At 39.9% G+C, this 27,778-nt stretch overlaps 1 protein-coding gene across 3 annotated transcripts; it reads left to right on the forward strand.

Moving 5' to 3' along the window:
• Positions 1–88: 88 nt before the first annotated feature.
• On the forward strand, positions 89–26,223 carry LOC111332621 (uncharacterized). Of its 3 annotated transcripts, XM_088755098.1 has the most exons (28): positions 89–763; positions 3,722–3,780; positions 4,457–4,514; positions 5,825–5,878; positions 6,494–6,685; positions 7,887–8,209; positions 9,204–9,243; positions 9,890–10,025; positions 10,543–10,647; positions 10,899–10,945; positions 11,688–11,888; positions 12,177–12,246; positions 13,579–13,761; positions 16,629–16,874; positions 17,626–17,852; positions 18,206–19,045; positions 19,391–19,656; positions 20,286–20,462; positions 21,068–21,215; positions 21,692–21,790; positions 22,125–22,357; positions 22,949–23,036; positions 23,413–23,552; positions 23,956–24,025; positions 24,184–24,217; positions 24,416–24,614; positions 24,708–24,784; positions 25,317–26,223. In XM_088755098.1, exons 1-28 carry the CDS (start codon positions 359–361, stop codon positions 25,562–25,564), a joined length of 4,965 nt encoding a protein of 1,654 aa, XP_088611224.1. In that variant the 5' UTR covers positions 89–358; the 3' UTR covers positions 25,565–26,223. The 3 variants fall into 3 exon arrangements, with proteins under 3 accessions (XP_088611224.1, XP_088611226.1, XP_088611225.1); XM_088755100.1 differs by lacking the exon at positions 24,184–24,217; XM_088755099.1 differs by lacking the exon at positions 20,286–20,462.
• Positions 26,224–27,778: the final 1,555 nt, after the last annotated feature.

The raw sequence follows: 27,778 nt of genomic DNA on the forward strand, positions 1-27,778 counted from the left end.
GAAAATAGCTACTTTGTATAAGACACATGAAGTATACCAGTGGCTTGCGATTGATGACATGGGTTACCATAGAAACTGAACCAGAGTGACCATTTTGAAAGCCACTGTTATCATGAAAGTCAAGGTGTAGAGTAGCTGACTTCAGTATTAAATAGGACCCATGGAAAGTCATTTATTGGCGTTGAAGATAAGTGATGTATGTATCCAATTTACTAGAAAACAATAGAAGATAAAGATGGCGAATTTCACGGGGCGGATTTTACAAACTTACCAACTTGCGTTCGTTGATTTCGACTCTCCGTGCCTTGACATGCAGGAATTTGCGTTTGTGTGAAATTGGACGATCGATCTTTGCAGTATGACTAGCAAGCTCATGCAGCTAATCGAAACTAGGACTAAGAGACCGGTGTTAGACGAATCGGAGTTAAAAGTGAGCTCGCACTGGAAACTTATCAAAACCGCCATTCAACAACCGCATGGGGACGATCCAAAGAAACTTGATGAGAAACAGTCTCTCCATGTGGGACATGGCGTTCATTCAGTAAATTCTCTGCCGGCTGAGGAAGATCTTGCCTTTGTAGCGTTTAACTCTTTTAATCATTGCTTTGTTGGAATTTATAAAGATGGAAAAGCATCGGTTTTTCTGCCAACTGGTTACCGAGAAGATGTGCATAGCAAGAGCTTGAAGGATCCCATCTGTGGGATAGTGTACGCAAAGAAACCTAGATTTTATGTTGCTTGGGGATTTGACGAAAATATCAGAGTGAGTAAACATCTGTTTATTTAAGGACAGTTATACATGTGGGCTTGTCTTGTAATCAATAGTAATTCAAATGATTGGAGCTGTTCACTTCTCTGCGTGCATGGTGGGTCAGATTAAGAAAGTATTTGGGCACAATTAACTGCTGAGTTTGTTGTTTGTTGTCATCTTTGCTCCTAGAGTTTTTTTTTTTTCCCATGGCCTCCAGTTCTCTTCCTTTCTACAAGACTCGTTTTCTGTTCGATTGGAAAACAGCTGATGAAATGAAAACTCTGGGCATTACTTCTCGGATGGCCGCTTCTTTTCATTATGAAATATATTTTTATTCGCACACTTGTATGGTCATCCTCGGAGACCTAGGGGCTGTGGGTCGATTTCAAGTTAGGGCATGAAGAGCCCCTGGGGACATTGTGTGACAAGACTAGTTCCAAACGGTCGCAGTAGTTCTGCCATCTGATTGGTGCCAGAAAATCTTTGTGTTTTTCTGCCCAATCAGAGTGAAGTGTGCTTTAGAGTCCTTTCGTGTGTTTTAACACGGACATATACTAGTAGCTCAGTTGCTCACTATGATTGTTTGGACCTTGCGACGGAGACTTGCTTGAGGTGAAAAGTTTCAGTCTTAGCACACAATGTAAGAGAAATCGATCAGATTGTCCGCGAAAATCTTACCGGAAATTGTACTGAATACTTTCGCAGGTATCACTAGAGAACGTGTTTTAAAGTTTGCGAGGTTTGTATACAACACGATGGTTGCAGTCATTGATATGTCACTTTAAACGTTAAACGAGGTTGAAGCTTAAATCTTTTTAGAATTTTTTGCATAATTTGCTGTGACTGAAACTTTGCCAATCCCGTGAAGTTATTTCGTCGCACGGGCCACGCAGGTATGTCGAGCAACTGGTACTTGCGCAACTTTCTGTGCGTGCCAAAATCTAATCTCATCTTCGCTTGAAAAAAAAGAAAAGCTGAGCGTGGAAACTTTTGCTTATTAGATGTGTGTAGATGACCCTGTACTACTAAGCTGACATTTGCAATAAAACAAACCCACCCTTTCCATCCAATATTTCTTGGTCTTTGGTTTTGTTTTTCCCATTGAAAACAGCATCAAATCGATTCCCAATGATCAAAGGTATTTAACTTGGTCTTCAACAATCGACAGAAGAGGTGAAATGACAATGACCAAGGGACTAGAAGAGAATCCGTGGCCTTCCTAGCTCAAGAATTTCAACACTCTAGATAGCAATTGAAAGATTAAACTCCTTCCAAACCCCTTCGGTAACTGCCCGAAAACATCTCTCCTTCTCACGATGTTCTCGTTAATCAGTTTTTGTTCAGATTTTAATTAGCGAACCGGAAACACAGCTAAGCTTTCTCTTAGGACTTGCTGGAGGTCGTCCACGAACTTCACGTTCTCTTCAACCTTGGCCGTATTGTCAACGACTTTACTACTAAGATTAGATTTTGGCGCGCACAGAAAGTAGAAAGCTACGTGGGCGAAAGCACCAGTTGCTCTACATACTTGCGTGGCCCGTGCGACGAAATAACTTCACGGGATTGGCAAAGTTTCAGTCACAGCAAATTATGCAAAAAATTCTAAAAAGATTTAAGCTTCAACCTCGTTTAACGTTTAAAGCGACATATCAATGACTGCAACCATCGTGTTGTATACAAACCTCGCAAACTTTAAAACACGTTCTCTAGTGATACCTGCGAAAGTATTCAGTACAATTTCCGGTAGGATTTTCGCCGACAATCTGATCGATTTCTCTTACATTGGGTGCTAAGACTGAAACTTTTCACCTTAAGCAAATCTCAGTCGCACGGTCCAAACAAACATAGTGAGCAACTGAGCTACTAGTATATGTCCGTGTTAAAACACACGAAAGGACTCTAAAGCACACTTCACTCTGATTGGGCAGAAAAACAAAGATTTTCTGGCACCAATCAGATGGCAGAACGACTGCGACCGTTTGGAACTAGTCTTGTAAGACAATGTCCCCAGGGGCTCTTCATGCCCAAACTTGAAATCGACTCAGCCCCTGGGTCTCCGAGGATGTTGTATGGTATACAGTACCATACGGTGCAATCCAGGCTTATAGACCAAATTTGGCCTTTCGTTCTAATGAACCAAACTGATTATTTGAATACTCAGACCAATAAGATTATTCACACTATAAGCAATTAAGACTTACCAGGTCACTGTAAGCATGTAGCACAGGTGTCCATCAGTGTAATCAGATGTGATGCTGTATGTACATGTAGACTGAGTAGTAAGACAATCCTTCACTCTCATCTAGATAAGGTAATTTGGTGAACTAGAACTCAGTTTTACAATGATGATATGTCAACATTGTAAAACTTTCACTTCCTGTTTTTTTACAATGCATTCAGATGGCTGTGGATTCGGTTATAATTACTTCATCATTTACATTTTCTGCCGATGAGCATGAAAAATGTCTGTTTAAGTATACTAAATGAATCATGTAACAAATGCTTGTAAACTATTAGATTTTTCTGACAATATGGTGGCCACCTTGCTTTAATTCCTGGAAAGACAAATTCAAAGGTGAAGAACAGAAAAGGTTCTCACTCCCTATAGTGTCTTCATTTGAATTGAATGTAACCATTTTTACCTTCTTTAATTTTTTATCACCTTATATCAGATGCATTTTTTATTCATGTTCCAACTGAACCCTTCTCTCCATTAACTTGCTTCTCTAGTGTAAATTAAGTTTGAAGTTCTCCCTTAGATAATTTTTTCCGTAATAAACCGTGGAAAGATTGAAATGTGAGTGGTGGTTGTGAGCTGAAAGAGCTTGACACACTTCCAAAAGAATTAACTATACTGTTGTAGAGAGTTGAGATTTACTGAGATGTAATTAATTAGTTTGTACCCAAGGCAGCAGTATCATGCATTTATAATTAGAAACACTCTTTTTTCCTTTATTTTTTTTTCTGTAGCTAATGTCAGACGGTTTCAAGGTTATCAGTGTGGCAACATCTGTGAGCAGAATTTTCAGGTAAATAAAAATTTTGCCAGGGCTTTACATGTACAGATAACTTAATACAAGTAGATCAGCATAAATTGAATAAAGCCTATTTGTCTTTAACCCTTTAACTGCCACAAGTGATTAACATGAAACTTCTCCCTATGAATTATCCTTACATTATACAACAAAAAGGTAATAAGAATAATAAAACTTATTAGGTAGAAGTTGTTATCCTGATCTAACACCAAATTCTCAGAACTAAGATACAAGGAAATGTGTAGCTGCTAGACGGGAGAATGAATGATCAGATCTTGGAAAGGAAAATGAAGATCATGATACACTTGAAGGCTTATATGTTCTATAACAAGACGTTGTTCAAATGTACAATTCAATATAGACATGATCTTAAGAGTTCTTTGTGGCTAGAAGAATAGAAGTTTTGTAAACTGCTGCTTACCTGTGGGGTAACAATTCTTGTAGAGCCCCTAATTCCAATTTATAAAGGAATATATTTTGTGAGTTAATTGTTTGTCACTGGGACAGTTTACACTGAAACTCATTGTTTTTGTCAGTGCTACCGACTCTGCAATTAAAGGATCCTCTTTTTTAGACAAATTACTAGAAACCCACTAGAATAATCCATCCCCTTCTATCTTATATTTAGTATGGTTTGTTTGAAATATTTTTTTTGTTTTTCTCTCATTAGTGGAGTTTATAATGAATCCTCCAATGAAATCATTACTGGTGGAGTTGGGAATCTTACAGTAAGTTTAAGCATAGGTAATAACATGATCTCAAGTGCAATTTGGTGTTGATGAGAACGAGTAAATTGCAACAAAATTGCATGGGCCCATACAGTGTTGGTTGAGTGCAATTGGAGGTTTTTGAAAAATTTACAAATTGTACCAGAAATTATGTTATTACTTATTAATAATTAATATGAAAGAAGCATCACATAAAGGTGACAGACGAAAGCTTGACAGTGCATGTCCTTTTTTTAATCAGCACCCATGTAACAAACTGTGCACTTGTGTTACAACTTTGCACTTAGATGAAATCTAATGCACTCATTTTCAGCCAAACAGAAGTTTTGAAATTGTTTCATGTACAGTATAGTGATACATTTTTGTACTTCAGCTGTTTGGTCAGCACTTTTCATGTTTCAGGTTTTTCAAGTGTGAAAGTTAATAAAATAAAATTAAACTATTGTCAGTGGTGTATAATGGCTTAATTAATGGCTTATATCAGGTGCACCCTGCAATGATCTGTCTGGGAGTTGTTTGGATTTTTAACCCTTTCCACCCTAATATCAGTATCCATATTCTCCATACTGTTCTCTATACATTTCCTAAGGAGCCATCAAGGAGAATTAATTTTTGTTCAACAATCAAGAACATCTTTGGGTGGTGATCACTTCCTAAATATTCTCCCGACTTACCCAGCTGTGAACGCGATTTTTCCGGCTGTAAAGCACTACTTTTTCCTCCAAAATGTTTTTAAATGTTGTCATAAAGTTGCTATTTATTTATTTCATTTGTTTACACCTTCATTGCTGTCTTACCTGAACTGAAAGGATTGTAAACAGTCCATTTAGTGCCACAATCGCATCATTGGCATCGCATCGTCCATTTTGTAGGCTCAATGGCGAGCAGTATTTGTCCTTCGTGTATGTGAAATAATGAATGCCCTTGATTTTGCCCCCAAAATCAAGGAAAATGCATCTCCAAGAGTATGCATTTTCAAAATTTCATGGGGGAGCATGCTCCCGGAACCCTCTTAGTGTAGCGTGCCAAAGGCACGCTATAGTGGTCCTTCGGCCCAAATACCCACCTTAATCATTGCTAGATTCCCGCCTGTTAAAAACTTTAGCTACAATTCCCTGTAGTGTTCGATTCAGGGGTGATGTTGTAAGGAGAAATTAGATTCTAGTCACTCCTATACGTCAAAGGGTTTGTTCTGGTTGGTATCATGATTTTCTTGGTTTTCTTGATATTTTTGTGGTAGAACACAGGGTTGATGAGGGATTGTCTGATATAATCTTGCTATATGACTGATTTACCTTTTTTGTGTGCAGTGCTGGAGCTTTAGATATGGAGCAAAATTTCTACTTCAGCGTAAAGTTCTGACAGTAAGTAATTTATTTTTTGATAACAGTTTTCATTTCTTTTTGTAAATTGATAAGTTGATCTAGTCACTGTCACTTTTAGTGAAGACAATGTGCAATTCACGTCAGCTTATTCTCAAAGATTAATCCCAAAAAAAGTTGTGATTTTTTATCACGATGATATTTCAGAGCCCTCAAGTGCCACATATTGAGAGTGAGTACCATGCAAAAATAATTAAATGCTCTCACTCTGAAACTACTTTCTCGTGAATGTATTAGGTCTCTGATTTAAACTGTTGATTTTGAGGAAGCAAACTGCCTCTTTAGTAAAGTATCTATAAATTAAATTAAATTAATTATCCTTCTATAAATATGGTGTACTCCTTGCTCTCTTTGTACTTGCTTTGAACACTTTTCAACAGTGGAAATTCCTGCTCAGAACAAAGGAATGCATCTAGTACTTCATAACTGTAGCTAAGTATGTGATTTTTTTTAATATGTAATTTTCCAGGGGAACAATTGCTCCCATACTGGCCCCAGGAATGTGATGCCTGTGGCATCACAATATCACTGTATGCAGCAAAGATATCACTCTTTGCCAGAATATTGACTCTGTATTTTTGCAAAATGTTATTTCAGGATTGTATGCCTCCATCCTGCCCCATATCTCTTCTCTGCTTAGAAGACACCCCTAGTAGATCACAGAGATGCTTTGCTGTGTATCACAATAATGTGATCATCTATAATCTCCTGAATGGAACATGTGTTGGACACCTCAAAGAGCTTCATCCCAGAGAGATCACTGCTATGTTGTTCTTCAATCCACTCAAGGTATGACTTAGTAAATACAGACTCTTTGTCACTGTTTGAATGTGAGTGAAAGTTGTGCCTGTGATTGAAAATACCACAGGAAAAAAAAAACTGTATCAAAACGTGGGCACTCAGAAAATCCTTGCCTGTGTTTGGGGGTGCTTGATTAAGGTCTCTCAATCTGCACATTCCTGAGTTTAAGCTTGCTGATAGTGGCTAGTGTCTGTTCAAGGTGGCAAATTATACATTCTGCCCAATGCAGCTCTGGCTGTTCAAATGCAGTAGCACGAAGCACCTGAGGGTTGTCATTGGAAGTGTAAGTCAGTAGGTGGAGGAAACCTATTGGCTATCAGACCATTTTTCTCAGGCTACTTTGTTAATTGTGATAAAATACAGATAATAAGTATTTTTAAACAGATTCTGACATCAGTGTCTGGTTATTAAAGGTTATCAAATATCAGTCTCAATGCTGGAAATCATGTGCATCAGAGACTTTAAAATTTTCACCACAAGGGTGTGTTGCAAAGCAACAGCCACCGATTCAGAGTGCATTGAATAATTCAGCCACTGACTCAGAATGCATTACATGGGATTACGAAAGAATAAGTACAAAAGATCCACACTTAACATGTTGGAGTAGACTGAGGAAACTTCTTTTGAATGGGTTGCACATCAATGTATCAGAGGAGGGGAACAGGGATGGTGCAGCGGTGAGAGCACTCGCCTTCCACCGCTGTGGCCTCAGTTGGATTCCCATACCTGGCGTCACATGTGGGTTGTTGTTGGTTCTCTTCCTTGCTCTGAGGGTTTTTCTCCAGGTCCTCCGATTTTCCTCCCTCCGCAAAAACCAACATTCCAAATTCCAATTTGATCTGGAAACAGTGGACAAGAAGAGCCACCTAGTGGAATGTCCATTGCTAAATTATTTATTAGTATTTATTTATTTATTTATTTATTTATTATGATGCTTCTTCTCAGTAAATGCTGAAATATTTCACTTTGACAAGAAGACCCCCCTCAGTTGGTCCAAATCTGAAATTTGTACAATTTTATGCAGTTTTTTCTTAATGGCATTTTTTAAATAAAGAGCTGCTTTATTTCAGTCTAAATGCCAAAGGCTTGACTCTTAACTCAGTGAAGCTAGATCTCTCATATAGGTAATGTGCAACCATGTTTTTTTTTCAATATTTCGTTATATGCTCATGTAGTTTTTATTCTATAGTATCTTATAACAGGAGCAAAAGACGGCTCAATAAAAGTGTGGGATGACAGAGGAAATATCAAGATCATCTTTGTTGGCCATTTAAAGTCAGTGAACACTCTAGCCGTGTATCCATTTGGTACCTACATCATGTCAGGCTCCAGTGACAATAGCATACGTGTGTGGAGTTTAGATACCGCGGATGAAGTAGATAGAATTGACACTAAAGAACCTGTACTGGGTCTTGGGACTATTGTGGGAAAAAATGACCTGTATTCCTTTGGACGGAGATCGATAGAGTTATGGAAGATCGAGCACATTCATTCTGTGTTTGCAACTGTAGGGTGAGTAAAATTTGATATTTGGAGCTTGATATACATTCAAGCTTGATTGAAGTCTGTTTATAGCGCGTTATTCGTGGGAAAATGGATGTTAGGACGCATTTTAATCGAGCGTCTGAGAGCCAAAATTCTCACGGCGGTCAATTTCAACCAAGAAATCAGATTCAAGTGCGAGAAAACGCTAACTATAAAGTAGCAGTCGGTTTTCGTTTTGGTCAAGATAGTGGCGCGAATTCAACAAGCCAATTACAAAGCAAAGGGAAGCGAAGCCAATGCAATCACAGATCCTTTTTGAGACTTCGTTTAATATTGTAAGTTTTGCACGTGTGTATAATGATGATACTGCACCACGCAGGCTGCCCATGTCCAAACTTTTAAACCTATTATAACTGATGCTTTTTACTTTGAGAGGCCAAATGCTGACAGAAAATGTAATTTGTGGTAATCCTGCGTAGCATTAATTAATATTTTGCCGGCACGTTTCGGAGGACTCGGGGTGGCTGCGAGGTACGCGGGGAGTTATGGGATCGTGGTTTGTAAGTAGAAGTCGTTAGTAGGGCAAGGCATTCTACGGTCAGCCTTCACCGTGTGTAGTTCTTCGTTTTCGTCTTTTGTATAAATTTAGAGCGGTACTTGCATAGTACTTTAACTAACTATGTGTAAATGTCATTCATAGGATACCCTAAAACCCCAAGGGTGGCACCGCTGCCTTGGTCGGGGGTACACGTTCTCCGTATTTTCCACCTGCTGGTTTTTAGGGGTTTTCGTGTCCGGCTTTGGTGCGTTTAGTTTACTTCAATTTTAAAAGACTTCTGTTAGCATATCGACTCGGCGTTAAATAAACGGTGGCTTGGCTGGCCAACCCGCCCAGATATCAACCCTTTGTGTGTCTGCTTAAGTAGTGAAGGAAAAATACATATCTTTTCTTTCCACCATGCTTGAGACTATACTTAGGGATGTAGCCTGACATGATTCTAATTTTTTTTCCTTCGTGCAGAAGCAAAATCAAATATATCAAGCCCACGACACACCCAAGAGTAAGTAATGCTCATTCTACCATAGTCATAGCTAGAAATTGCCCGTTAGCGAAACAAAACATGTACAATGATATCCTCTGCTATTCATTTTCATCCATGTACACACAGTATCTGCAGGTATATATGTAATTGTAACCGCACAGATTTTAAAATATATAATTTTATACGGCATTCTCGCAAAGTTACTTTTGGTTACAATGAATATATGAAGTTCATATATTCATATGATATTCATATTCATATGATATTCATATATCGTCCATCATACGTAAAGTTACTTTTCTTTTCAATGCTACATCAATCTCAGATTATATTTTCTTGATTTTTTTACGCTGTTTGACCGTTATTCAACGGCTGATATACACTGAGCGACAAGTCGAGGCGATATGTTGAGAGGAAAAGTCGCAACAACAGCTCCCATTATAGTTTCACAATCTCAACTTAATCTTTAAAAAAAATGTTGCACAAACTCAAATTGCAGCGAATTTTTAAGATTATCACAGGAATAAAATGAGTCAAAGCTACTCGTTTAGGGGAACAGCGCATACAAAGCAGTTTGTCGTACAAATCTGTGGAAATGAGCTCTCGCCTGATGTTTCCCGGCCCTTAAAATTTAAACAAAATCTGCGATCTTTTTGTTCCCCAGATGCCGACTAGACTGGTGTGCACTTGTGATGATGCAACAGTTCGCTTGTTGTCCCCAGGATCCGGGGAGTGTATCACCACCATGTTGTTACCGAACATGAGCATTATCGTTGACGTGTCGTACGCTGCTGCTGAAAGTAAGACAGGATGAAAATACTTGATTTGTACCATGTTCATTTTAGGGAGGTATATTTATTAGAGACTGTGCAGTGCTGAGAACGATTAAATCTCCCACGGCTGGGCTCTGTGTACGAATCCTGGACCTGACGTCACACGTAGCAGGTTCTCGTCCAAGCTCGGAAGATTTGTACCCAGTTTCTCCAGTTCTCCTCATTTACAAAAACCAACACTTTGATTTTAATTTGGCCCAAAGAATAGCAGTTCTATTATTTTTCCCATATAAATGTACTGAGTTTGGCCATCCCTTTCTATTCTGCTGAGGTTTTTGCTTTATGCCGTGAAGACTTTTGACACAGAAGTAACTTTAGTACTAAAATACTTGCTTTGACTTATGGGGGAGAATAATTTTAAATGCAGTAGTCAGACAAATGGAGAAATCGTTCTGGTGTGTTTTGGTGAAGTTTAGCGCCAACTGTACTGCCATTACATTCGTAGCGGCTGTATTGACTTTATTTTTTCCTTTGTCCTTTGTAGGTTTTCTGTTTACTTTGCTCTCAAACGGTAAAATCTTAAAAGCGTCCACTTTGACCAATCCATGTAAGAAACTTCAGGAGTGGGATACAAACAGCAACTCAGATGGTACAGCCTTGACTTGAACTTGCAGTCACTTTAATTTGTATTTTAAGCTCTAATTTTCTACATGAAGCTTAATAATGTGCAGTGTAGGTATCAATAATAGTCAATCATCACTAATTTTTGCTCATTGACGTTTGGTCTAAATACGTCACGTGACTGAATATGTCCATGCTAAAATATACGAGCTCCTTATGAACAAAATCAGAGTAAGCTATTTTCATATGATTAACGATTGCTTTTCGACTTGTTTTCAGCTCCCTCTTCGTGTACTTGCCTTTGTCTTTATGAATACGTTGTGCAGGTAAGATACATCGATGGTGCTATATTAGCCCATTTAATACTTAAGTACACTGATTTCATTTGAAAGCTATAGAAATTCTGGAGATTGTTGCATGTGATACAATCTCGAAACAGCTGGCACTCATATCCTAATGGCTGACACTTTTTGTCCAAAATAACGCAGTGCGTGAAAATGACTGAGTTATTTATCTTGTTATAATTAGTATAAAGGTCCGATCTTAAGAGTGCTTTCCAGAAAATTTGCCGGTCATATTCGCTTTAAAGAGAGTAAGACGGTGACAATGTTAGTCCGGGGTCGCATGAAGAGTTTGCAATTTCGTAACAGCGAGAGGTGGTGATTTTAGGGTTTATTCGAAGATTGTGTATCGGATGGGGTTGACTCATTCATTTCTTTGGCCAGGGATTTTTTTCATGTGCTGAAAAAGTGAAATTTCCAACAGGTGAGATTTGAGGTAATTTGGTAATTCAACTAAGTTGAAATTGTAAATTGGCCACCGTAAAGAGTTAAAAAGCTGACGTTTCGAGCGTTAGCCCTTCGTCATTCGCTCTGAAGAAGGGCTAACGCTCGAAACGTTAGCTTTTTAACTCTTTACAGTGGCCAATTTACAATTTCAACTTAGTTGATATTACCAAATGACCTTGTTACCCCGACCGACGCAGCACCACAGTTTCTTTAGAAACATACCCCCCTTCATTCAGGTGAGATTTGACTTTGATTTCTACTCATTTGATGCTGTCTCTAGGATGAGCTCGAAGATGACTCCTGGGGAAATTTGGTGACAGCGCTGAAAGCTAAGAAGAGAGCTGAGGAGCCTGAGACTAAAGGGCAAGCTATGAACGCCTATGACAGAACTCTGCTGTTGGGCGGCTATACCAATGGTATGATTGTCGTGTTTGACTGGCAGAATGACACCAACTCAGGAAAAATCTCCTTCCAAATAGAGGTGAGTTTGCTTGAAACGACAGCCACATCAATGAACAAAGGAGTCCTATTTACGGGTCAAAGCTACATTCTTCTCGTAATAGACATTTGCGCTTTTATCCTGTAAAAAAGATAAAATAACTCTTGTTAATGTAAGAAAGACTACATGTGTCACATCTTTGATTGCATAACACGCCTATAAGTTTCACTCAGTGAATTACAGTAACGGTTATATGGCGAAGTTTCTACTACATTTTCTACTACACTTTTCTTCTAAAGATTGTGAGCTCAATTTCTTTTTTTCCATCAGGGGCACAGAGATGAGGTTATTACCATGGTAGCTAATCCAGAGGTTGATCAAGTAATATCTGCTGGTCTGGGTGAGTTGATACATGTATTTTCCGCTCAACGAAGTTGCAGGCTGGCCGTGCGCGCGCGAAAAAAGCTCGCGCTTATAACGTTTGTTTACGTCAGGCGGGTTCATCAATTCTTTTTTCATGCGTGTTGGATACTCTCGTATTTGGATTTCTATGGATTTTTTGCTTTTATTTCATTGTGTTGTAAAGCACTTTCAGGAGGGAGAGACAATAGTGAAAACCTTTCTTTGAAATACTGCTGCAAATTTTTCTCAAAACGATTCAATGCAACGTTTTCTGTCGGCCGTGTTGAGGCCCGGTCAACGCACGCAACTTTCCAGCGCAACATCTCGCAACATTGTTGCGCGCAACTTGTTGTACGCCTTTTGCCACCCTGTAGCAACATGGTGCAACATGTTGGATAGTATTAGATCAAGTCCTGGGATCAACTGGTTAGCTCAATGGATAGAGCGCTGGACTGTTGTGCGGAAGGTCGAGGGTTCGAGCCCCGGCCGGACCAAGACTCAAGGTCTTAAAATAATTGAGGAGAATATGCTACCTTTCTATAACATCAAGAAATGGTTAGATATTCTAGTCTTCTCGGATAGGGACGAATTAATGGAGGTCCCGTCTCCTACAGGCTTAGGGGTAGGAGACGTTAATTTCCCATGCACTAGATTACTGTGTGATGGATGTCCTCCCCTGGGGTGGGATGGGCGGGTTAGGATTGATTGTAAAGCGCTGTTGATCTGTCATTGTAAGTAGTGCTCTATAAGTGATAAATTGTAATTGTAATTGTAAGTTTGCGAGTGGTTAGTATTTTGCCGCAACTATTTTGAATGTTGCAAAATGTTGCGCGCGTTTTGCTAGCTCCTTCGCAACATCTTGGAAACCTACCTAAGAATGTTGTATTGAAAAATGGCGAGCGTCTGACCAGGCCTTTACTTGGAATGAAACAGCTTTGTTGGATTCCTTTTGTTTTATATGAACGGATTCAAACTCAGTGAACCTTAACCTATCTATACCACTGAGACCTGATGCAGAGCACTAAATAACTTGGAAGTTTCTCAAAAATGCGATTTTTGGTGCGAATAATTGTACACCACAAAATCGTACCCGGTTTACGACTACACTATAGGACGCTCTTAATTCACATAATTTTCGTCTGATAACGGCAATTGCTCAAGATATCTTCCACCGCTCTCCGCGAACAACTTTCTTGGCAGGCTAACGATTAAGTACAAAATTGAGGGCTTGAAGGAGGGTAAAAAGTTCCATGAACGCCACTATTTCGTTTTCTTTATCTTGTCTGTGCTCGGAGAATACTCTATGTTTAGAATCAATTTTGCTTTTTAGATCACACTATCAAGATATGGCGCCTTTTCCCGTTCGCCGAGGAAGCCCTAGCCCCTCTGATGACGTTATACTGTCATGAGACACCCAGATTCCTGTCTGTGGCTCACCACAAGCTCTGTGCGGCATTCCACGAGCCGGCCACTGCTTCATATAACATCGTCGTGTTCAAAACTACTCAAAAAAGTGAGTAACATGATACTTTAATGTTCTGAAGTTTGAGCTACATGTACCCTATGCAGCACGGAATCGATATCGTAATCCGCAATATGTTTTTAATTCTGTCGCAAAATTATCACCAAGGAATTTGAATGTATGAAAATCATATATGTGTACTGTGGTTTCATGAAATTTATGAAAGCGATCCTCGCAGTACTGAACCTGAATTTTTTTCAGGCCTAATTTCTGCTATTACATAAGTAGGGTTCATTACTGCGAGAATTATCGCCAAGTTAATCACCATGCCCGTTGAGATCAAAAGGAGATACCACAAGGTGGCCAGTACATGATTAGTTGAAAGGATGGTGTTTATTTTCTTTACCAAAGAATTGCAGATTGCATCAAAGCATGACCAATACAATGTTACATTGCTTTAAAGTGTCCCTGAGATCAAAATTTTCGTACATCATTTTTTTTCCATTTTCGTGTTCAGTGTGTCTCCTTCACCTACTCTGCCATATTTCATTTTAGACCGAGCACCAGAAATATCTTTTTTCGGGCCGTTAAATTCACGATTTCGCGTCCGCCATTATTTGATCATGTTCCGGTAGTTGATCGCAGGACTCAGAGGAAGTGACGTCAAAGGCTCAACGCGAAAATCTCACATGGCAAAATGTCAAGCAAACATAACAGAGTGCTTTACTCTATTCTTACAAAAACTAAACAAAAATGACTGGGCATCGATGCGTAATTCAAAGCTGAAGTAATCGTGCAGACCATGCTGCATGTATTTCTCTGCATCGGAGCCTTGCAAATAGATCAGAGCGGGAAAAACGGATGCGATTTGTGCGACCTCGCCGAGTAAACTTCAATCCTACAGAAATTTTTGTGGTCTACTCCGAACACTTCTCGGAGGACTGTTTCGAGAGATCTGTGTACTTTGAAGGATCTAGGCGAAGAATTCTGTCGGGTTCAGTGCCTACCGTTCAAGAAGAGAAGGGACAAGAAAAACCGTCCTCAGTGCGATCTCGACGCCGGAAAGCGAAGTCTTCGAACCTCCACGGATTTTGTCACCTTTACCTATGAGCTGATCAATATCCACCTTTAACAACTCTCTGGCAGAGTACCTTACACAAAGGAAAGTACTCGGTTAACATTGTAAATAAGAATGATGAAATAAGCGAATTGAGGATTGAGATTTCTGACCTCAAAGAGCTCACTGTTATACAAAGAGATGAAAAATATAATTGTGTGCTCTGATTCTAAAAAAAGTTGGATTTGATATCAGCGAAAGCAGAACAAACAGCTTAAGACACAGAGCATAAAAACACTTTAAAATGTGGACTTGTAGCCAAAGAGCCGAGAAAATTAAAATTTCTTTAAAAACCTGTCAAACTATCGACCATCTGACAGCCAAGTCAGCGTGCTATCAAAGGGTCCCAAATTCATCCCAACGCCCGTGACAAACGAATTTAAAATCAGGCCAACTTTTGCGAGATTTATTCGCGAGACAAATGCGCCTCCGTCACACCTTTCACGGACAAAACAAAGAACCACTTCTGTTTCATATCAAACTGAATGCCACCGGTTCAGTCTTCTATCGCCCTTCAGAGCTACTTGGAAAATCGTCATAGCGCCACTTGGAGACTGCATCTAAGCCAAAAAATACTTTGTAACGCAATGAGGTCACGGCTCTAAAAGAGTTGAGACAAACTCTGCTTTAAACCTCACCGAAGCAACACAATAATAGTCATCATGAGTAATATAGAAAAAACAAAAGAGGCCAAAGTGCAATTCAACAACAGAGTTCACTTCAAACCTCTCAAAGCACTGATAGTAAAAAACACGTAGGGAAGAGTTAATGAGATCATTGACCAAATGCATCGGGGAAAACACATTGATGGCTTAGAAATGGCTTTCACAAACTCCCAATATCCGCCTTCGGATACACAATTAGCCATTGCCGAAAACTATTTCTACTAATCACCCGATCATTTCTTACAAAAAAGGAAAATCCCTTACGACAAGCAAAAATACAGTTCGAAGGCGATAAAGCGATGCGACCACAAAAGCAACATGAGGAGTCCGTGCCGTTCTGTGTTTATCTTTTATTCGCGTGGCAAAAATTCATCGTTTGTCGGCGCAAAACTATCCACAGAAGTTTCATATGATTTCTGGGACAATTCATCGTCTGAAAAGTCGACATTTCCCGACTGACAACGAAACAGTTCTCAAAAAAGGAATATGTGTGATTCTCTGTGCAGCGAACAAAGAGAGTTGTGACAGAGCAAAGCATAAGTTTGTTGAGCCTTTGACGTCATGATGACGTTTTTGTGGGCTCGGCTGGAACATGTTTTCAGCAATGGCGGACGATTTTTGGACGACTTTGAAGCGGTAAAAATTGGTCATCGAAGGTTTGTTTTGAGTTTTTAATGGCAAAAAGGGTCTTAATTTGACTCAATTCAACATTGTGTAAACAATTTAGGCCAAAATGAAATGGTCAATTTTCGTCTCAGGGGCACTTTAAGATTGAGAATTGCCCTTAGCTATGGTTTTGAGTCATTCTTATCTTGTTTTCGTGAGTTTTCCATAGTCCAAACAATGTTTTGTATTCACAATAAAGAAATTGTCCATCAAACGCAATTTCAATTTCTCCAACCGAATGTTTTTCTGTCACTTTGTCTTTTCACATTCGTCTTCTTTGTTTGTGCGATTGCAGTTTTTATGTTGTCTCAAAACTGACTGGATGTTTCTTGGAATGTCTTTCACGTCATTGAAAATCTGTCAACACAAGTTGTTGGCGTCGATGGCTTAACATTAAAACCAGCCATACATATAGGTGTATTTTTTACATTTAGTTACCTACAAACGTGATTAACTTTTTTCCAAAACAGAACGATTTGATCACAATAGCGATTGGGATCACATGGATGACGTCACAGGATTGGCCAGTTGCGCCAAGATGAGACTGTTCGCGTCGTGCAGTGCGGACGGCTCCGTGAGAATTTGGGACGAGTCCAACAAACTTTTACGTTTCATCAAACTAAATGCTACTCCTACCAGCATTTGCTTCTCAAGTCAGAAAGGCGACCTGATTGTGGGCATTGGGAAACATCTGCACAAAATTAACTACGCTAGTTGTAAGTAAAGAGTTCTTCAGATGGAAAGTATTTCAATTTGAGCTACATGTACCTTGCGATAGTTGGATTCACCTCTTGAGACGTGCAAAACAAACTCAACTTGAAGGAGACTACAGAATAATAACCGCATGTCATTGCAATGTTCGTACACCAAAATCAACATATATGTAATCTCAATGAGCGACCATAAAGAAGAAAATGGTATAATGGGTTAAATAAAAATAAAAAATAAAAAAAAATTCTTGAAGCACAGTAAAAGGCGAGATCAAGCTGCTGTTGATGTACATTTTTCTTCTGACATGTCAAGAGGGTTGTGCGAGATTGCAAGTGACGAACTTGAAGCACAGAGACTCAAATGGCGAAGTCTCGCTTTTGTCCTCGCTCACTCCAGTTCAATTATTCCAAACGCATATGTTCTGTTCTAGGCACTCAACCAATCACACTTTTCCTCGTCAAATCTGTGGAGTAGATTAAAAGCAAAACAGTGGAGCGTTCTAAGCCACGATTGATTCGATCAGACCCGGTTGATTTGGTACCGTTTGACGCTGTCTCGATATACATACGTGAACACTTAGATTCCACGGAACCAAGCGAAAGAAAACAAATCAGCGCAACCACTTCCCAAAACAATGTCTGCTCGATGTTAAATTTTCTTTGCAGACTACGGTTTCAAATACTAGCAAGCATGACTAAAAAATTTTAACTTGTTTCTACATTTTCAATATTACTGACTATGCCTTTAATCGCACAGACATGCCTCAGTCGTTTATTTTCCGAATGGTGGCGATGGATTTTCGACGCGTCTTCGCTGAGGCGCCGATAGAGATCGACTCAGAGATCAAGGGCAACCTAACACCTGAGGAGTGTCAGAGACTGGGTCGAGTCAAGTCTTCGTTACACAAGTACAGTGGTTTTCAAGACATTTTGCCACAGGATGAGATGGACGAGAAAATTCAGGAAGAAGAAAGGAGAATACAGGTACGATATTTCTTTTGTTCACACAATTTGCAAGAAGTTTTGCAAGGAGGCCATTTGAAGTGTTTTTGAAGCAAATGACTTTGATGTAGTGCGATCGTCCAGGTGAGTGTAGTTCTGAGTAGGATTGTTGTCGGTGTTGGTGACTAACATTTCGACAACCTGTGAGGAAGTCATCATCAGAGTCAAGTGAATAGTTGTTGTCAGTAGAATGTTCAAAGTCCAGTTCGTGTATGTTATGTTAGCCACGCTTTTTGTTTGCGTCACTTAGATTTCCATTTCACTGATTTTTTTCACTGAACATTTTTTGTTTTAAAGTAATTGGATAACATATCTACCATAAACTTTCTTTTCAGGCTTTTTCAAAGATTCAAGAGCGAGAAAGTGAGCTTAAAAAACTTAGAGATGGCACTTACCGATTCAGTAGAAAAAGGCCTAATATCGATTCAGAAGCAGTACGCGGAGAAGCGTTCGAAAAATACCTGGAAATATTTTACAAACGGCCCCACTTCGATCTTCCAGACGATACCCTGGAGGACAGTGGGATTGATAACGAGGACGAGGAGGAACCCTACGCCCAAGACAGGGGAACGGGATTTTTCTCCATCAGTAGACAATCGACAACGTCGAAGAAAAGCCAGACATCCCCTGAAAAAACACCCAAAGCAGCGATCGCAAGTTTATCCATGTCAGAATTTGAGCCTATTAAATTACAGGACGATTACGAAGAAATGCCGGTTCTTCCTCCCGCAGATGAACGAGACGAATTTTCGCCGTCTGACCGGCCCTTTACCATGGAAACTGAAAGCGAGATCTTCTCGCACGTCGAGACGAGTTCAAGGGTTTCGCATTCGGCACCAGCTCGTAGACTGAAGGATTTCCGAAGGCATCCGATCGAGCCACCGCTCATAAATCGGGATCGTGATCGATACGTTGTCCACGTTCCTAAGTCTAAGCAATATCCATCACCAAGCGAGTCTGTTCAAAAGGTATCACAGAGGCTTTCGCGCCTGGCTTCGCATCAAAATGAGGGCGACGAAGAGATGTTTGTTATTGCTCCCGACGGCTTCATTCCAAACTCAGTTGTTGTGGCCATGCTCAAGGATTTGAGAGAAGAAGGCAAAGAAGAAGCAGACAAGTGGAAGCCACCTCAGTTGACCGCAGAACAACTGGCAGAACTGGAGAGCAGGAAAAAGGTAAGATAATAAACTGGTGTAATACGTCAGACGCTTATTATACATCATGGGCTCATACAGTATATACATACGCGTTGTAAAGATGGAACAGGGAGGTAGTATAGAGATCCTTAGTGACTGACGTTATTCTGGCGGCAAGAATGGTGACCGAAGGCCATAGTTTCCATGGTGCTTAGTATATTGTACTTTATACTTTGTATTTTCTTGTTTGTTTGTTTGTTTCTAGAATCGTTAATTTTTCATGGCTGTTGAGTTCATTTTGATCTTCAACGAAGACTAATAAAAGTAAGGTTATCAACAAGATCATCAGATTTTGATCAAAGGGAACTTTTTTTGTCTCCTTAGAAACTTCCTAAATCTCCAGAGAGTCCAAAAGGCAAGAAAGAGAGAAAAAAGTTAAATTTTGCCCGTCAGTTACAACTGGCATTGAGAGACAGTCCGTCACCTGAGCCTGACACTGACCTCTTCAAATCACCTACTCCCACACCTCCCCCGTCCTCTCCCCCTGTAGAGCCGACGCCTCCGAGGATCCCCTCCCCAAAGAAAGAAATCAAACCAGTTCGATCGATTGAGAAACTGATATCAAGGCCGAAGCCCCGAACTCCAGAGCCGTAAGTACCACATATTGATTTAGAGGAAAAATTAAACAACACTATTTTAAGACTCCCTCCTCGTAAAAATACCCCCATCTAGAGCATATTTCCCTCATTACAAAGTTCCTCAACCCAAGCAGAAGCTGTCAAAAATGGTGTTGTGATAATGCCATGCAGTTGGCTATACAGTGGCACTGTTGTGCATTTGCGATGGGTAGCAATTCAGTTCATAGTATTCTTGTATTTGAACAGCTTTATCAGTTTCGCCCTTAAATATTGTGGGCAGTATTTATTCCCCCCCTCCCCCATCTCTCTTCTATTAAAGAGCAACTGAAGTGTCAGTTATCGTTATGGTTTAAAATTCAAGAAAAAAAATTAACTTAACTATTAATGACATGAGGACCATATTGTGTATTGTTCGAAAGACGAACCACACCTGATGGTTTTGAAAAAAGCAATAAACAATGCTTACGTATTTTGTTGCACATGAAGCAGTTGTCCCCTGAACCTTACTGTAATGATAATATTAAAAAAAAAAAACCGTAATCCTTTATGATTGCTCTCTCTTTGAAGCTTAAATGAAGAAGTAACAAATGAATAAATGATATATGTAGTGGACTACATTTAAACACCCTTTCCGTTTAAAGACCGCTGCCCAGCAGTCATTACAGCATGTTAACCATGAGTAATCGGACGTCTTCCGTCGAGGTACCAATTATAAATGAAGTTATGTGTATACATGAGAAAAGAAGTCAAATCTTGGATGAGCTTATCTCGCGTGCAAATGAAGATCTAAAGACAGACTCGAAAGCACTTAAGCTAAGGTAAAGTTAAACATAAAACGTTGGTTATCTTTTAAAGCACACAAGAAGTCTTCAATCCCTGAAGTATCTAAAATAACTAATATGATTCAAACATATACCCATGTTAAAATACAGTTGCCATTTAAATGTCATGAAATGTAAGGGAAGTTGGGTTGAAGCAATGAACTCATAAAATTCAACTTTTAAAATCATTATCCCACCACTGGTTAGAATTTCGAGCTTCAGAACCTTCCTTTTGATATTGCTGGTAGCTTTCAAGGTATTCCGGGCTCCATGACGAGTTAGACTCTGGAGATGTAGCGGAGTTATTTGAGTACTTATCACTCTGTTAACTTTTTTTCTGAGTTTAAAACAAGAACCTTTCTATTGTTGATCATCTCTCTATTTTGATAAACTATTTGTGGACTTGGGAATTTCTAAACGCACTTGCGATAAACTGCATCTTAGTTTATTCTTAGATATTTGCTTATCTTCCAACTTAAACCGTCTTCGACTCACCTGTTGATTGATCGTAACAATTCATCACCTTTAACGCGTTTTGATCTTTGGTTTCACCTCCCCCCCCCCCCTTTTACTAACACATTTTTCTGGTTGGTGTTTTTCAGCACACCTTCTCCTTCTCCTCCTCCTCCTCCGCCCAAAGAACCAACTCCGACCCCTCCCCCACCCCCTCCGTCTCCGTTGCCATCGTTTATCACTCAGTTTAAGGGAACGCTTTGGTTTGACAAATTCTTCCCTAATGCAAACTCAGAGGTATGAAGCTGAAAATAGTTGTTTATAATTTCTCATCAATAGTTACTTGAAATCTGGTTAATAGAATTGGGTCGTTTAATAGATTCAGTTACCATCTGGTAGCCCTCGGATAGTTTAGTACCGTTTTAACGACCAAGAGGATCCAGTCATTCGAAGGTAGGATAACGCTATTGACTAGATAAATCTCTATCCGGTGGAGAGCTCGGTACGTTTTGGTAACACTTATCCGCTGTATAGCGATTTATCAGTTGGATACAGCGTTATCCGCCCTTTGAACAACTGGATCCAGAAGTTAAAATTTCGCTGGGTCTGAGGCCTTAGAATGGATCAACAACACTTAGGATGTTGAGTGGTGAAACGGTGGTGTTTTTGTCTAACTTTATATATGCTCTATGGGAGGAAGGATGATAAACAAAGCTAAACTTAGAAAACGAGAGGGGTAGCACAAGTTAATGGCTACTACAACTCCTTTCCAGACATTTCCAAGACCTTGGACACCAGAGAGCTTTGTGGAGATTTTACTGACCCTCATTCAGAAGACAAATGATCATGAACTGAAGACGCAGATTTGCGCTGTAAGTACAGTACTGGCTGCTGCCTTTGGCTTGGTTTGAAGTGTAGAGCCTTTTTATACTCGTTTTATACTCTTTTGACCCGCTACTTTGAAAATTGAAAAGGATGTTACATATAATTTATTTCAAAGGTTTCCAGATGTGCCTCGTTGTTCGGAAGACTGGGCGACCACTTCCGACGACATCGACAATAAATAGTCTTATATTACATTACAATAGATCGGATTAGCACCCAATAAAAGTTTGTGGGTCGATCTTTGGAAGATCAGCGTAAATTTTCATTCCTTGTATGGAACATGCTGATAGCCAGTTTTTTTATTCTCTTCATGTTTTGTAGGCCATAATGCTCTTACATCGTCAAGAGGGTCTGGACCGACAAACGACCGAAAAGGTCAATCGAACCATGATAGCTGAACTGAATATCCCGGATCATCCTACTGCACATGGCCCGTCCCAAGCCAAACAGTTTTTACGCGTGGCTCTACAGCTGTCGCACACAATGAGAGTGTATGAAGTGTCCTTTGTGGCTGAACTAATGGCGCAGTTTATTGATGGTGATGAGGAAATCAGGTACAGTAGCCAGCTGTAAGAAACGTGTGTCTGCCGACTGTATTGTGCCATATCAGCCAGCAACAGCAAACATACATAACACGTGCTTGAAAGGGACTACGTCGAAAAGTTAACGAATTTTGCGTAAACGAAAAACACGGCTTGTCTTTCCATAGGAAAAAGCAGTGCTACAAAGCTTACACGTCACAATATACGTGTAATTTTTCGAGTAAAGAAGTGCTCGCATGGTAATTAGTAGCAAATGCTTAAAACTAAGTTCAAAATTTATCATCTTTGTTGTCTCGCATTGGTGTATGCACACTGTTTGCTTTCGATTGTTCTGATCCTACCAGTACGCAATACGCATTGGGCGCCTCCACCAGATAGGTGGCTTATTGCAGCTTTGCAAAAGAGTAAGCGACTGTGAAATGGGAACTTCATGTAGCTAGGGACTAACTTCTCTCTGGCGACTCGGAATATTTTTTCATGGTCATTTTTTTAACACCTTCCTTACAGACACTTGTTTGAGATCAGTATATGAAATTATGATGCTTCGTGAAGCTTTTATTACAAGTTGTTGGCTGATTTCCGTGCATTTTTTTGGATTTATAGGAAGTTTGTTCGAGAATTGCTAGCATCTATAGGAGTACTAGACACTGCTGGGTACTTTGCCAAGGAAATGGACTTGTTCGATACCACGGTACGTGTACACATTTATGCACGAATACATGGTACATGACGAACAAAGCAAAGCACCTAACAATAAAAAATAATGTTAAAATGTCTCATTGTAGTCACAACTAAGTGAAATACACCCTGCTAGTAAACTCGAGTCTGTAGTCAGTGCGGCATCTGTTTAATCCAAGCTAGGGTGAGTCATTTGAAACACGATTAGCGCTGATTCCGATTCAGTTGTCATGGTATTCTCTCTACCCTTGGAATCCGTCATCATCAAGTTTCAAGAAATCCGCTCCATCTGTTTTACGGAGGGTAATCAAACCAATCACTTAAGCTATGTTATGTGGCGAACGTTTCACGAAACTATGCAATTTTTTTTTTCTTTCCCTATGTGCTAGAGTATCCCTGGGAACAGAAGGAAGGCTCTTATAAAGGACATGTGTGTTCAGTGGCTAAACAAGTGGCTTGGTCAGTTTAGACAACATATCCGATCCCTGGCAGGCAAGATCAGTCGCGCTCAAGCTGGCAGTGTAGTCAAGTGAGTTTGTATCCTTATGTCAGAACTCCTATTTGATAAACAACAAGGTATATTGTCATTCCTGGAAAAATCCTGTCGCTGGGTCCAAATGCATGTTAATAAACTTTAGGGTTGGGAAGCTAGAAGAAGAACCTTTCATGGGCAAGTACTACTTGAAGGCAAGTGGCATTACAACAAATAAAGTGGTATAAAGTCACACAGTCGTGTATCACAATGCTAATGAACACTTTTGTGGTAAGAAGTGTCAATAAGCCGTAGCGTCTGTTGCAACTGAGTTCAGTGAACGAATGGCAGCTGTGAATTGTCTATGGGCACAATTATGGATGGAGAGTATGAATTATTCAACCAATGTACACCTAGTCATCTTTCTTTACTAAATACTTTTTTCCTTTTGTTAACCTAGAGGAACAAAAACGCCAAAGACACCCAGCTCTATCAAAGGAATTTTGAAGACAGACAGAGCAAGCTCACAGGTGTGTTTGATTTGTAATCTTCATGTTATAATTCTCGTTTTGTGTGTTAGCGTGGAAGAAAAGCTTTTCGATGTAATTGACAACTTCTTGTCTCTTTGTCTTGTTTTGTTGTTTGACTTCGATTTTTGTTTTTTTTGTGTGTGTTGTTTTTCTACCAGAGGACAACGTCCGAGATGTCCAAGCCCACGACTAGTAAGTGTAAACTTAATCTTACTCCCTCGGCATATGTGTTCTGTTCTTTGTTTAAAATACCCCGAATGTAGTGTAATTGTTTCGAAATAACATACAATTTTTGCGGAAGTTATTCTTCCTGCACTTAAATCAAATTTATATTATGAAGACAGTGCTTTTCACTTTACTTACGATGTGGGTGTTTCCTATCTTTTGTAGTCTCTTTTGACCTTGAGGCCCTCGGAGGAAAAGCCGCTGACACAGCGATGCCTGCAGAAGCGATCAATTACTTCTGTGAGATTAGAATGGAGGAGGAACTGGAACGAGCGCGAACGCGAACGCGAACACGAGAGAAGACACCCGTTCAGGCCCAGGATAATTCTAGAAGTACAGTGCTCGTCCTGCCAAAAATACACAGGTACGTGACAACTTCCGATTAGGGGACTGTGAAAGAAACTTAGCTAAACCTTTTCAAGATTGGAATCAAAACTACTTTTTTTTCCTCCTTCAGCAAACGGAGTCTTACCCGACTTGGAGAAACACATTGCAGTCACTGCCATCCAGAAAGAGAAACATCTCTCGCCTTAGGTAACACCTTTTCTTTTTCTTCAGTGTTCGGTATTATTGATCTTTTTATGTCATAAAAAAAATTATTATTATGATGTTTACCATTGTTGCGAGTGGACGTTGTGATTACTTTGGTTTTGATACAAGCTTTTCGGCACTCAATCCAAAGCTGCTCTATTAACTTTACATTGCCTCAGTTTTTGTGCTTACTGGCAGAAGGCCAGTGCGCATTATGTTATCATGTTGAAGTGCAATTTCCAATGTGGCGGCGAAAGCGTCCTAAGTTGGACAAGTTTACCGATAAGAATTCCGCAGTCACATGCTCAATGTAATTAGGTGTGCTATCTAGTACCAGTGAACACATGTCCTCTCGGGGGACTTTTTTTATAATTATTTTCGCCACTATTTTACTTTTAACCCTCAGAGAGCAGTACATTTCGAGGAAAAAAAGAATCTGTGTGTTAGATTACTCTGAAAAATGGCCTGATTTGAACACATTTTTTCGTTTATAAGGCATTGATTTTCGGTTTGCTTCTTCTTCTTTTTACTACAGCATTTCCTTTACCACAAATCTATCAAACCCGTCGTAGTGTGGTGTTCAACAACATGGTGCTTCACCTAAAAACTCTGACACTAAATCCGTTTCCGGATGAGAGCGATTCAGCAGTGTACGAACCTTACCAACATTCCAATTTGTTGACCCTGCATTCGTCGCAGAAATATTTCATCCCCGCTCAATCCTACGTTGAAGAACAAGACACTGAACGCCTGACTCAACAGATAAGGAAAGTTCTACTGTAGCAGGTAGCTAAACTCGTTGAATTCAAGACGATTTGTGACACCATGATTGGGTGAAGAAATTGAACTTACAGACGGTGGAGAAAGAAAGCAATGAGCAGCGGGTTAGACGCTCGCAAGATCATCGCAATTACAATGTATGAGAGGAAGCTTTTTCTTCTGGATGTTGCGACGTTTTAATGCCATTGTTGACCTCGAGTTTTGTTAAGTACCTTTCTTCTTGGCGAGACATTAATCAAGTACGTTTAAGAGTTTTATGCGAACTTTGGCCAAGTTTCAAAAGACTTGCAACTGACTCACCTCTAAATACCGAGGAACGGCTCTGGCGAAGCGAATTCCTTTTGAGGTAGAAGTGAGAAGATAGGTAGAGGAGGAAAGTGTAACCGCAGTGAGGAAATACTTTCACGATCTGAGGAGACTTAAATCCGAGCTGTTTTAGTAATGTACAGAATCGAAGTTCTTCTTGATATCAGAATAAGTTTATTTTTTACCTGTTCCCACCCAAGACAAAAGAGGAAAAACATTGCTATGATTTTCGAAGTTTTATAATCTGATGCATATACAACAAGTTCCCTTTGTAAATATTTCACAGAGTGTACGTAAATATTCTCATATTTATGTTAAAGAAAATGTGTTTTTGAATAAAGCATTAGACCTGAAAAGATGTGTAAAGATGAAAATGTTGTTATCCCGACACGCAGTGTCAGTGAAATTTTTAAAAGTTAAGCAATCTGGTCAATTCATGTATTTGCACATACAGTTGATATTCCAGTGAAAACGAGTACTAAGCTCTACTCTGAAACTACGTTTTGTGGTCTTCACAATGTAACACAGCAGGATCAGTTTCTCATCTTAAATAGCAATAGCGTCCATTTTTAGTACGCGAGCACCGAATGTAAGGCCTGAAACCAAAATGCGTTGTATAGTCGTGTTATTATTACGAGGGTCACAAGTAGACACAAAAGAACTTTACTTGTCGTTGGCAACAATGGACATCTGTTCACGCGCTCGCGCGTGAGTTATTTCGTGAGATCTCCTGGGTTTTGATCGTCATGTTGAGACGGGTACGAATCAACCAGCGGGTTGGGCAGCGGCGCAATGGCGGTCAGTCGTAATTTTCTCGGCTCCGCCATAGCCACTTATCTATATCTGTTCTGTTGTTTAAGTCGCTCTTTAATTTATCTAAATACGCTCATTTTCTGTCCATCTTATGCCCTTGATGATTCTGGAGTTACAAAGACCACTAATGAAGTGGATTTATACCGTGCAAGTTGCTCGTCGTCGATGCGTTTGTTCCGCCATCTTGGATTTTCATCTTCAACAAGATCACATCGCTACTTCACTGCTCGGATATCTCATACTCCGAACTCTGTTTCTTCCTTTAACCTAACGAGTCTTCGCTTAACAACTAGTGGCGACATCAGCCCGAACCCTGGTCCACCAATTACGTCTTTTACAACAAATCGTCGAGCAGTTAAACATCGAAGCCATCATCATAGCCACCGCTCCAACGTTGTGCAGGTAAACCGCGTATCTGATCTCCATTTGAGTACATCGAACACTCAGCTGACCATGTGCACGTTAAATGCTCGTTCTATTTCAAACAAATCTGCACTGTTTGTTGATTATGTCGACGAATGCAAAGCTGACCTAGTTGCAATAACTGAAACTTGGTTATCAGACAACGACTCCGCTGTGTGCTACGAGATAACTCCTGCTGGCTATAAACTGTTACACTGCCCTAGGGGTGATCGTAGAGGTGGAGGTACGGCCCTTTTGTTCAGAGATAACATCAATGTTTCCAAGCTCGAAACTGTTTCAAGGATTTCCTTTGAATCTTCTGAATACCTTGTCTGCACTGGCTCCCTACGCTTTCGACTGGCAATCATCTATCGACCGCCGTACTCTGTTAATCATCCTGTGACTGTAAACAGCTTTATTGACGAATTTTCAGAGTACCTTGAATCTGTTATCCTATCTAACGACGTCCTGTGTTTAACTGGCGATTTTAACATCCATGTTGATGATCACAATGATTCAGCTGCTTGTCGCTTTTTGGATTTATTGGAGTCAATGTCTTTAACTCAACATGTGACAGAACCAACGCATGAACTTGGTCATACACTAGATCTGGTAATTACTCGAACGTCAGACAACCTTATTAGCGGTCGACCATCGCCTGACATTCTATTTTCGGATCATCTAGCGTTACTTTTC

This window comes from Stylophora pistillata, chromosome 3 (assembly GCF_964205215.1).
Source record: "Stylophora pistillata chromosome 3, jaStyPist1.2, whole genome shotgun sequence".
In the NCBI taxonomy this organism is placed as follows: domain Eukaryota; kingdom Metazoa; phylum Cnidaria; class Anthozoa; order Scleractinia; family Pocilloporidae; genus Stylophora; species Stylophora pistillata.